The 12633-nt window shown below is 51.0% G+C and overlaps 1 protein-coding gene across 1 annotated transcript; it reads left to right on the forward strand.

Annotated features, from left to right (window-relative positions):
* Positions 1 to 5515: 5515 nt before the first annotated feature.
* On the forward strand, positions 5516 to 12633 carry CEACAM18 (CEA cell adhesion molecule 18). The gene is made up of 5 exons (XM_040632998.1): positions 5516 to 5892; positions 7317 to 7673; positions 8856 to 9128; positions 10430 to 10708; positions 12211 to 12633. The coding sequence occupies exons 1-5, from the start codon at positions 5841 to 5843 to the stop codon at positions 12450 to 12452; spliced, it is 1203 nt and encodes a 400-aa protein (XP_040488932.1). The 5' UTR covers positions 5516 to 5840; the 3' UTR covers positions 12453 to 12633.

The following is a 12633-nucleotide window of genomic DNA, read 5'->3' on the forward strand; positions in this document are numbered from 1 at the left end:
CCGTACATAAGATCTCACAACTGATCTGTCTTGCATACCCGAAACTTTGTATCTTTTGACTAACAGCTCCGGGTTCCCCTTCCCACCTGCCCCTGGCAACCACCACAATATTCTTTGCTTCTTCCTTGAACTCGACTTCCTTAGATACTTTATTCGTGGAACGTTTGTCCTTCTGCAATTGGCTTTTCCCATTTAGCATACGGCTGTAACACAAAATGCATTAAGGGAGTGCCTCCGGCTGAAATGCAAGGTTGTGAGACCATCTGCCTGGGCAAATGGAGGTATAAAACTCCCTGGGAATGGCAGGTAACAGACAAATACGGAACACGGTAACCCTGTAATGGTGGTATATGAATCACTTAATTTCAGTATAAAAGTGAAAAGACGGAAGTGTTAAGAGTAACTACGACTAAAACAATTTGTTAATGGAGACTTCATGTGAAAAGATGTAAATTGTGTCATCAAAAATATAAAGTGTTGAGGGGTTGAAGTGTAGAGTTTCACATGGGAATAAATTGAGATCAGATTACAACAGACTGTTACAAAATGGAGATATTTCATGATGTCGTTTTCTGGAGAGCAGATCAAGCTCTTGCTGGAGCCAGATTTGAACCTCATCTTCCTGTCTCTAGAGCGTCTGTTTTTAATCGTACCCTCCAAATCCCCAAACCCGCAAATGGAAAATACATAGCGAGGGACACAATGTGGATTATTCAGTGCGGAGTAATTATTGATTTGACCACCAGGTCTGGGGCTCCTATCTTATATGTCTCTGCCTCTGAGTTCCCCCATTTCCTCCCCAAAGATTTAATTAATTAATTAATTAATTAATTAAGAGTGTGAGCCGGGGGAGGGGCAGAGGGGGAGGGAAAGAGAGAGAACCTCGGATTCCCTACTGAGTGCAGAGCCCAACTCTGGGCTCGATTCCACAGCCCTGAGATCATGACCTGAGAGAAAATCAAGGGTTAGCTGCTTAACCTACTGAGCCACCCAGGCGCCCCTCTGAGTCCCTTTTTTTATTCAGGATATAATTTAACCTGGCTTTAGGTGTGGCTCGGTCCAGGGTTCATATGATAGAGGCCCTATCACTCTCCTCGTTTTTTTTGGTGGTGTGACTGCTGATTTTACTCAGCCTGGCTTTTGTTCTCAAATTCATAAAGGTCGGAGCTGTGACGTCCACTCTGCACATGAGGACACGGAGGCCTACAGAGATCAGGTAATTTGCCGGCAGAAACTGGGGTCTGCGCACTTCTCCACCGCCCCCACGGCGCCCCCTGGCGGCGGCGCGTCTCTCCTAATGTTCCCGGCCCGATTAGGGCGCCCTCTGCTGCTCGTCCAGAGAGTTACCAGATGGCTGCACGAGCTGCGTCCTCCCTTCCTCCCTTTCAACCCATCTGCTTCCACACCCCTGTGCCCTGACACCTGGCTCCCACCCCGCTACTCAGGGGCCGCTCTCTCTGACAGTCTCGCTACACCGGAATGATAAAAGGCAAAGAATTATTACTATGATCACAGTTGTTATTACCCATGTTATTGTTAATGTTGGTATTTTCCCATTCCACTCCCTTCTTCCCTGGGAGCTGATAGGGGGGCCCTGCCTCCTATCCTCTCTACCCAGTTCTCATGGCACCCCCATGAGGATGTAGACCAAGATCAGGGTTGCTGCGATTGACAACTTCGTGGCTCCCCCTGGTGGTCTGATGCTCTTGGGGTGATAGGTTTGCCCACACAGGGCCACAGGGACCAGGCTGGGGTTGTCAGGGTTCCACCTGGTTTACAGTCCCACAAAGATCCCAGATTAGCATTCCCTGTGGTCTCCAGGCCTGGTGAGCAGGAAGAAGCAGGTGTTTCCTAGTGTCCACTCTGGCTGCACGAGGCAGAACCCTGCCCTGGGAGGGGCTGTGATGTTGTGCGGTCTTGATAAAAAGGTACAAAGCTGGACTCCAGAAAAAGACTAAGGGCTCCTTGACTGCTCCTCAGGCTGCCACCTGTCCCTAGGTGAGCACTGGGGCTGGCCAAGGGGAGCTACACCCAGTACTGACATGTGAACATTCGTCAGACTTTGCTGTTCAGGGAGGTTCAGGGACTGACGATGTAGGAAGCCCACCACTCCTGAATAAAGAGACGGGATCCAGGATGGCGTGCGCCAGGTCCAACTCTGGGGTTGGCTTAAGGGAATGAGAATGAGTCCCTTAAGCCCGAAGTATGTTGCAAGCCTGCAGTTGTCTCCTGAGGGTTGGGCCCTCCTGAGGGTCTCACTGCATTAAATTCTCGCATTCTTGCTGGGGGCTCTGAATGAAACCAGTTCTGCCATATTGGTCCCGATTGATTGGACCAAGCATCGTTGGCCATGTACAGTCCGGATACAAGGGAGGGACATTGTTCTGCAGTGACTTGGCACAAAGCTGTGTTGGATAGGGATGCTTCCTGTTGAGTGATGTCAAATAAGTTCAATCAAATGGTCTCTGGGCCAGAGGTTGCTGGTCTCCTCCCATTAACCAACCCCCATTTTATCTTAATAAGGAAAAAAAAAAGGTAATAAGGACACAAGCCCTTGATTAATGAGATTTAGAGGGTAATTTAAGTAACTGCGGAAGTTTTTGTTGTTAGGTCATACAATAGAAGTGTTTTTTAAACATCTATAAATGCAGTTTAAAATGTTTTTTCCCCAAAAAGTTTAGTAAAGCATAATAAAAAGATTTTTTTTTAAAGATTTTATTTATTTATTCGACAGAGATAGAGACAGCCAGCGAGAGAGGGAACACAAGCAGGGGGAGTGGGAGAGGAAGAAGCAGGCTCATAGCAGAGGAGCCTGATGTGGGGCTCGATCCCATAACGCTGGGATCACGCCCTGAGCCGAAGGCAGACGCTTAACGCTGTGCCACCCAGGCGCCCCAATAAAAAGGTTTTTAAGTACGCCCATAGGAATTAACGTGTCCTGAAATGGTCTGTGCGGAAAGCAAGGACGGCTCATCTACATCTATCACCTTGCTGAAAGCTCACAGCAGCCCTACGGAGAGGAAACGTTTCATATCCTCACGTTACAGGGGGGACAGTGAGGCGGAGTGAGGAAAGTGACCTGCCTGCCTGAGGTGACGTGGCCGGTAAGTGCCAGTTCGGGATTCGAGCCAGGGCAACATGGTCTGGGATTCTTTCTCTGAACCACAGTGTCTCTGTTCCAGTGGCTCTGCGTAGTTAGAGGGCATCCGTAAGTACGACCACCTTCAGGGTACCCAAGACAACCCTCCGTTTCCATCACTCCCTGGAAGGACTCACAGAACATGCTAGAAGCTCTTATCCTTGTGGTTAGGGCTCGTTACAGCTTGAGGGCAGTGAAGGGGGGAAAGGGCACAGGCAGGGTCCAGGAGCTTTCACATGTCTCTCCAGTGGAGTCCTGAGTCGTGGACAGCATTAGCTCCTCCCAGCTTCCGTGCATGACAGTCTGCTGACCAGGGAAGCTCACCTGAGACTTGACATCAGACCTTTTATTGGGGTTCTTTCACATAGGTATGATTCACTGCTCACATAGCTGATCTCGGTCTCCAGCCTCTCCAGGGGCAGACCTGATTCCATGTGACCCAAGGCCTTCATCATTTTTTCCATTGTAGAATATCTAGGGTGCTCCAAGGCCCCCCTAGGTAAATAAAGACACTCAGATCAGGCAGGGCATTCTAAGGACTTCGACATTCCTTCCAGGAGTCGAGGACAGAGTCGGCTCTGTCTTTGGCTAAGGTTAAATTCTTTACTACAAAAGTCCATTTCTGGGACCCACCTCACTCCACAAATGGAACTGACCAAAAGTGGTTATGCTACTGATTTTTATAAAAAAGAGGAAACATTGAAAGTATCTCAACGGTCCCAGATGGGGTATGGGTTGAACAAATGCCTCCGGGGCCCATGCAGTGGGCTAAGTACGCAGCCGTGAACAAAAACCAATGACGATACAGGAGGAAGGGCTTCCAACGAGCTACAGGCAGAAAAACACCTCTATGTGTCTTCTGGGGACACCACATATACTCAAATACTGAGGAGGACCAATTGAACAATTTCAATGGTACATAATACATTATTTCCCTATTGAAACAAATACCGATGTGTTTTGCTGTAGTTCTGCAAATATTCATATGGGTTTTCAGAATATAGTAGGAGACTTCAGACCTAGTGAACGAACTACTAGACGCTCCGAGGTATATATTCACCCTCCTCCGACTAAACTTGGGTTTAACGTTAGAGAAGCCCAAATAAAGGACATTGAACGGTATGATACCACCTGGTAAAAATATGCATGTGTGGGGCGCCTGGGTGGCACAGAGGTTGGGCGTCTGCCTTCGGCTCAGGGCGTGATCCCGGCGTTGTGGGATCGAGCCCCACATCAGGCTCCTCCGTTATGAGCCTGCTTCTTCCTCTCCCACTCCCCCTGCTTGTGTTCCCTTTCTCGCTGGCTGTCTCTATCTCTGTCGAATAAATAAATAAAATCTTTAAAAAAAAAATATGCATGTGTGCTGCCGTACGTAGAACATATCAAAACTGAAAAGTTTCAGAGAAAAACCCTGGATATATCTCCAGGTGGTCTAACTATGACAGGTGAGTTTCCAATAGCATTAATCAAATTCTGATAATTAATCGTGTATTTTATTTATAAAGTATTTTATTTACTTATATATTTAGAAATGCAAAAATGTATGAATTTATAAATATTTGTGTGTATATTTAAATAATTACTGTAAATATTAATATATGTATGCATATTTAGAGAAGTGTTCATAACCATTGAAAGCAATTTAAATTAATTACTCAAACGGTATTAATTCTATTTTTCCTTCTTAAGAATTTTCCAAAATCTATACAGCCAAGGCATTGCGTTTGCAGTTAAAGTAGTTTTTGCAATTAAAGTAGTATTACAATTAAAGATGAACATACTTCCGAGTCCAGCTTGGAAGGTTTATCGATTAACCCTTTCTGGGGTGGTGCACCCTCTCCCCTGTCTTCTCAGTCCCCCACCCAGTCCACCTGGGTCTCTGCGTCGGGTCCCCACATGCAGACACATCACACGTGCTCTGCGCTGCACCCCCCGTGAGCACCCCCCTTCACTGCCCTTAATCTGTATCCTCAAGCTGTAAGGAGCCCTAACCGCAAGGATAAGAGCTTCTAGCATGTTCTGTGAGTCCTTCCAGGGAGTGATGGAAATGGAAGGTTGTCTTGGGTACCTCTTCTCTGGCCCCCGCACCACTCCTATTCCTGAGCCAAATGGTCCAACACCAAGAGAATGGGTTTTATACATTTAGGCTCAGGCACACAACAGCACGCCCCACGGCCACCCCACATGGCCAGGTGGAGGAAGATCTGCCGACCCCGGGAGGGACTCAGAATAAGTATTGGTGTTCAGGGGGGCGGAAGCAGCCCCTCGTCAAATGAGAGAACGCAATTTCAAATTTGAGATCTGCGGGGAGTAGGAAAAACAAAAACGAACAACTGTCCCACATTTTAAAAAGTCTGATGTATTTATTGTGCTTTTCAGTATTTGCCAGTTTTCCGAAAAGTGAACATAAGATTTTTTTTTGTAACCAGGTAATCAACTTTAAAAAACCAGGTAATCAACTAAAAAAAAGAAAAATGAGGCGAAGAAATGATAAGCTAAAGGCAGCTTAAAGTCATAAAGATAACAACTCCCCAAGCGTCCCCTCCCCAGCCCCGCCCGCACTGGGGTCAGAGTCCACCCTGGGGCAGAGAAGGGGGTTGGGGACCAGCAGCTCAGAGCCAGAGACACAGGTCTGTGAAGAGGCAGAGGAGGCTGCCTGGTCCCTGGACAGACACCTAGCCCAGGGGGACCCGTGCAAGCCATGGACCTTTCCAGATGCAGATGCAGACTCTGGAGGGAGCTGGTTCTCCTGGGTAAGACAGCTGAACCCGCAGGGCAGGGGAGCGGTAGAGGAGAGGGGGGCAGGACTGGCACCAGGACCTTCATGAGCTCACGTACCTGGGCATACCTCGCCCATAGACACACTCTCTCTCTCTCTCTCACACACACACACACGCACGCACGCACACACAGTGTTCATCCCCAACCCCCCCAGAGTGATGAACTTGGACCCCCTCCCACACCTGCCAGAAATCACCTTCTCTGGGTGCCTAGTCTGCCCTCATCCACTCCCTTTTGTCCCCAGCTGGACTCCTTCCCCACCCCTCCCTTCCCTCCACGACCCTCTGAACACCCCCTGACAGGGGCAACTATCATGTCTCACTGGCCACCCTGTGTCCTGTCCTCAGATGCCACTAGTGTCTACACCTGGGGGCCTGGAGTGGGGGGTCTCAGTGTCTTTTCCTCCTCCGTGGAGCCAAGGCTTAGGGGATGACAGATCCTCACCCACATTCATGTGCACTCTACGGAATTCAGATGCCAAGTCAAAGACATGCGTAGACAGTCTTGGGGGACCTTAAGCACCCAGATATCAACCGAGCTCTTCCCACTGGGTTCCGCCCCATGCTCAGGGATGCCGTGATGGGGTGTCTGGTGTGAGACGCAGATCTACCAGCAGACTCCGATGACCCAGAGTGACAGGGATGGAGATGAGGGGGCCCAGGAGGCTGGGGGAGCCCCAAGGGGCCTCCTGACCCAGACTGGGGAAGAGGGGACATCAAAGCTGAGAACTGAGGGCCGAGTAGAAGTGAGTTGACGGGGGGGAATGGGGAGAAGGGAACATGGATCTGTGTGCCAGGAACAGGGAAGAGCATGTGTGAAAGCCTGAAGTCAGGAGAGAGTGTGATGTGTCAGGAGAGCTGCCTATGTCTGGGGCACACAGTGTATCTACTGTATTTTCTGATAAATGAAAGCACAAATGAATGAATGACTGAAGAAGGGGGGGTCATGGGGTCATGGGGTGGGGTGGGTATGATCCAAAAGGAGGCTGAATGAATCATAAAGACCAGTTCTAAGAGTGTCTCATAAGCCACGTTGAGTTTGAACTTTATCCATAGAGTGCTGGGGAGCCATGGAAGGTACCTAGGCAGGGGAGAGAGCAGGGTCACAACTGGGGCTTTATAAGGATCCACATAACTGTCGTATGAGGATGGGTTGGAGACGAGTGTCCAAGGAGGAAGTCAGGCTGGAAGAGGATGAGGAAGGAATGAACCAGGACAGGGGCTGAGTGGGCGGGGAGGAGAGGACCGGCTGGGGAGCTAGAAACCCATGGCGTGTTCACCAGTGTCCCTGGAGATCGCTTCCCGGACGGTGTAAATCAACCTCAGTCCTCTCTCTCTCTCTCTCTCTCTCTCTCTCTCTCTCTCTCGTGTATGTGTGTCCTATTTGTCTTCCTCAGCCAGTCTCCTGGCCCGTGGGATCCTCCAAGCCTCTGGCCAAATCTACATCAGCCCAGACTCGCTCACAGGGCTCAAGGGATTTCGGACCATCCTGATCCTTGAAAATGCCACCGAAGACGCTCAGGAATATAGCTGGCACCGCGGTACCAATGGCACTGCGGATAATTTTATTGTCAGCTACAAACCCCCCTCCCATTCCTGGCAGACTGGGCCCATGTACAGCGGCCGGGAGAACGTGACCAAGATGGGTGACCTGACCATCAGGAGATCTGCACTAAATGACACAGGGAACTACACCGTGAGAGTGGACACTGGCAACGGGACCCAGACCGCAACTGGCTGGCTGGAAGTTCAAGGTGCGTGGGCGGGTCGCCCATTTCCAGACCTGGGGGCTTTGGGAGTGAGGGCCCTCGGAGATCATACTGTCCAAGCCTCCTCCACCCCCGGGTGACAGTGGGAGCCTTAGAAGATGGTGGTCCAGCGTCTCCGGCAGAGATGGGTCACTTTCCAGGGCTCCGGTTTCGCCATCAGCATATCGGCTACGTACTGCTGCGTAACAAAGGGCCGTGAGCAGCCGTTTCAAACAGCAGCCATCATCTATCGGCACACGTACCTGTGGGTCAGAAGTCTGGGCGGGTGCTGTGCTCTGAGACTCACAGGGTGTCAAGTCGGGGCTGTGGTCTCATGTGTGGCTCTGTCCGTGCGCATTTCACATCATGACTCTTTGCTTCTTCAAGGTCAGCTGAATTCTCTCTCTCTGGTCCTCTAAGAAGGAGTCTTATATGACATAAAGGGAACGACTGGAGTGACAGTCCATCACCTTTGCCATACTGTATAGGTTAGAAGAAAGTCGTGGGCTTCAACCACATTGGAGGGGATGATACAGGCTGGAGATCATGGGGCCATCTTGGAATTCTGTCTCCTACAGACAGCACCTGGGGGCTCACAGGGCTGGGGGGAGAGTGTGGATTTGGAGACAGGAAGCCCTGTGTTTACCTCTGACGGTGTATATGTCCCACGGCCCTGAGCCTTCATCTTCCCTCTGTGGTGTTCTGTTTCCTCATCTGCAGAATGGGCATAGTATCTACCACTGCCTGTTGTAAGGTTGGAGGGAGTATCTGTAAAGCAAATGGGACTCAGATAATGGGAGCAATTATTAAAGCGTCCCAATGCCACCTGTCACTCAATTCTACCCGTGGCTCCTCAGTGGGGGGCATTCTGGTTTTAGGTTCCGGGTTCGGAAATAACCATGAGGCCACATGCCTGTCCCAAGAGCTCACCATTATTGCAGTGGAGGCCACAGTGGCGACTCCACACATAGGACGGTGGCCTCAGGCAAGTGCCCACACCTCAAGCACTCATGCCCACTCCCTACTTCTCTGTCCCTCACAGCTCTAGGACTGCTTCCCTGCCAAGACCCCAGACCCCATCTTACAAGTCTTGCCTTCTCACCAACCTACCCCGGAAGCCCCTTTGGAGAGGAGGAGAGCTTGGGGAGGCAGACCCCACGCCTAATGTCTTCTTCCTGCTTCCCCCAGATGTGGAAGGCAAGCCAGACATCTGGGCCAACGCCAGCTCTCTGGTAGAGGACATGGATTCTGTGGCCGCCATTTGTTATACTAAGGCCACCAACGTCAAGTGGTACGTGGATTACGTACAGGTATCCAGCAATGACCGGATGACAATCTCCCCGGACCTCAAGACCCTCGTCATCCACCGGGTCAGCCGCTATGACAGAACACTTCACTGTGCGATAGAAAGCATCCCAGAGATTCTTCAGAGAAGTGAAATTATCTCTCTGACTGTGAACTGTGAGTGGTCTGGGGCCACGGAGTAATGCCGGGGGGTGGGCTCAGAGCCTCCCAGGAACGTAGCAATAAGACAGGCAGAACTGGAGAGAGGAAACCCCATGAGCCAGCCCTCAGCCAGCCGGATCCGGGTTTGAATCTCAGCTCATCTGACTTAGAATCACCCTCACTGCACAGAACGATCTGCTACTTAAAATGCGGACCCTAACTCCTACGCCTCAGATTAGAAATAGTGTGAATTTGTTCAGATCTGGCTTTTGTAAAGACGGGACTGCTTACAACTAATGGTTTCTTAAAAATGACATTCAGCTTATTAAATATTCAAATCCCATGTTCCCGTGAGCCTTCAAATACATTGATCTTTTTATTCTGGCTTTCTAAATTTAGTCAAATCACCTCCACTTTTCCTTTTACTCAGACTGAACTGACTATACTCCCTTAAACAGACAGTTCGATTTTAAAGCTAAATAACACATTTCATGCATTCTCTTTTCTCCACGATCCTTCGGCCGCCCACCAAGGCAAGTACGCCATCCAGCCAGACCTCCCCAAAATCTCAAACAGGTCTTGTAAGTCGAAGACATCGACTTCTTGGATCTTCTCAATGTTCCAGGACTTTTCACATTTACCAAACTCTTTCACATCTTTCGACCGTAAAAAAAAGCCCAAGTCTTGAATGGTTTTCACATCTGAATCTAGAACCACGCAAATCCGTCAGATTTCCCAACAAGCGTGCCCTGGCGATCACACAGAGAAAGCGGTCACAGAGCAGACAGTTCCTGACCTCCAGACACAGCTTACTGGCGGGACGTTTGCAGCCGAGAGCCAGGTCCCAGGGGCTGCCTCTGCAGGGAGATTCCTCCCAGGCCATCGGGGGAATTCGCTTAGTCCCTTTGTGGGTCACTAGGGGACCATGAAATCCCTAATCCTCTCCTTGCGACTCCATTTCCCTCATCTATAAAATCGGTCATATGAGTTCTTACGGGGCTTAAGCAGGTGTGTGAACCTGTTAAGTGTTTGGAACAGAGCCCCATGTGCAGGGGGCCTGATGTCCTGCTTCTATTCCTATTTTATTGTGACGTGAAGGGCTGTCATGTCAGAGTAAGCACTTGGTAATGGAAGATGCTATCATTATAGTCGTGTTGTTGGCACAGCTGCCTTGCGTGTGTTGGGTCTAGGGGGTGCTCGGGGTGCCAAGCGGGGGCACCTCCCGTTCAGGGAGGACTGCGTGTGGATTGAGGGAAGGAGACGGGACCCCAAGGGGTAAAACACGTAGCTCTGGGTCTCCTGCCCTGTCTCTGCAGATGGACCAGACAGCGTGTGGCTGAGTACCAGTCCTGATATCTTCAAAGGCGTCCTGTCCGCTAAGATCGGCTCCCAGGTGACGATGGAGTGTAGCGCCACTTCCAAACCCAGTCCCAGGTACCAGTGGATCCACAATGGCTCCCTCCTGAGCTTCTCAGAGGCAAGCGTCACTCTCCCAAGTCTGACCCTGGAGCAGACGGGCAGATACAGATGCGTCGTGGGGAACCCCGTGACCCAGCTGACCATGTACAGAGAATTCCAGATCCAGCAGCAGCCCCGTGAGTACAGTAGCCCGCCTCAGGGGCTCTTGCTCCCCAAATCTTCCCATCTCCATGCTTTCGCCTAGGCAGTGCCTGTCATCACGGATGCTGTCTCCACCTTGCGATGCCATGCTCACGACTGTTGGGTAAAAGCCACCCCCACCCGCCCTGTCCTCTGAGGTCCAAGTCCAAAGCCGCCTCCTCTAGGAAGCCCTCAGGGATCTCAGATCAGAGCAAGGGTGAATCCCAGGGAGATACAGTCAGCCACCATTAACTGAGCACTTACTGTGTGCCAGCCGCCATTCTAATCTGTGGGACCCTTGCAGTCTCCCCGCAGAGGAAGTGACTGTTGTGGACACCACTTCCATTACAGATAAGGAAACCGAGTTGTGGGAAGTCTGAGCGCTTCACTCAAGGTTCCAGTTCCAATCAACAGAGGAGGCACGGTTCAAACTCTGGTTGTCCGACCGCACAGCCGATGTCCTCAGCTCTTTTACTTGGTTGCCTCCAGATGAGAAAGTGGAAAGGCCGGAGGGGGAGGTGGTGCGGGGGAAGCAGGGATCTGTTGTGGACGTGATGTTTGGAACTTGGCTTGAGAAGGAGTCTGTCAATGGGAAGAGCGCCTCTCTGAGCCTCAGTTTCCCTATCTGTAGTGTCGAGGTAGAAAGGGTCCCTATATGACAAGGCTTCTGGCAGAATTAAATCAGACCGTGCATGACAAGCCACCAGTGTGGCTTGTCCCAGAAAGAGCCACAAACACAACTGAATGTGGGCTGGAAACATGTATTGGGGTCGCTCCACTCGGTTTACAAAGCACCTGCTATGCCCCAGACACGACCGACCAACTGTGAACAATTGTGCACTGACTGATTCACACCTTTCTTTTTTCTTTTTTTTTAAGATTTTATTTATTTATTTATTTGACAGAGAGAGAGACAGCGAGAGAGGGAACACAAGCAGGGGGAGAGGGAGAGGGAGAAGCAGGCTTCCCCGCTGAGCAGGGAGCCCAATGCAGGGCTCGATCCCAGGACCCTGGGATCACGCCCTGGGCCGAAGGCAAATGCTTAACGACTGAGCCACCCAGGCGCCCCTGATTCACACTTTTCTAACTCCACCAGACTGTGAGCTTCAGGAGGACAGTGGCTGGGAGAGCGTTTTCTCGCTCCTTGTCCCTGGTGCTTAGCACGGTGCCTGACACCCAGTTGGCCCTCAGTGCAATGAGTTAATGACCCTGTGTCTCGGCCCTCGACCCTGTCACTCTACCCCCTTGAGTGGCTTTGTTCTTTTTTCGGAGCACTTCCGGCTGCCTGCAATGATACTAGACATTTCTTTGCTTAATTGGCAACTGTCCACTTCCCAGCTGGGATGTCAGCCCCGTGAGGGCAAGAAGTTTGTTTTGGTCACTGTTGAGTTCCTAGCACTTGGAACAGCAGATGCTGATAAATCTCGGGAGAATAGATGCATGGGTGAGCGAGGGGTTGGGTAATGGCGCCCCTGACCCCTTGTCTCCTCTCCTCCAGAGCACATTCCTGCCGTGAACAAAGGTTTCTACATCTCGGGAGCCAAAGTGGTGTGGCTGATCGTGTTCACCGTCCTGGGCGGCATCTATGTCTGCGGAATCCTGATCTACGCCTTGGTCAGCCATTTCTCCACCAGGTGCCTGTTGCCCCGGGTCGAGGGTGGGGTGCTGGCTGGGGACTGGGTCTCAAGAGCACTCCCTCAAGAGGGGAAGGCAAAGCCAGGAGGGGAGGGGACAAGCTAGGAATGGGTTGTCAGGAATCATCTGGGGCAGACAGGTAGGTCGCGGACCAGCAGCCGGTGGCAGAGAGGGACCGTGTAGAGGCAGTCTTGCCTCTAAATAGAAACGGGGTTTCGGGGCGCCTGGGTGGCGCCGTCGTTAAGTGTTTGCCTTCGGCTCAGGGCGTGATCCCAGCATTCTGGGA

This window comes from Ursus maritimus, unplaced genomic scaffold (genome assembly GCF_017311325.1).
Source record: "Ursus maritimus isolate PB19 unplaced genomic scaffold, ASM1731132v1 scaffold_19, whole genome shotgun sequence".
NCBI classification, from domain to species: Eukaryota; Metazoa; Chordata; class Mammalia; order Carnivora; family Ursidae; genus Ursus; species Ursus maritimus.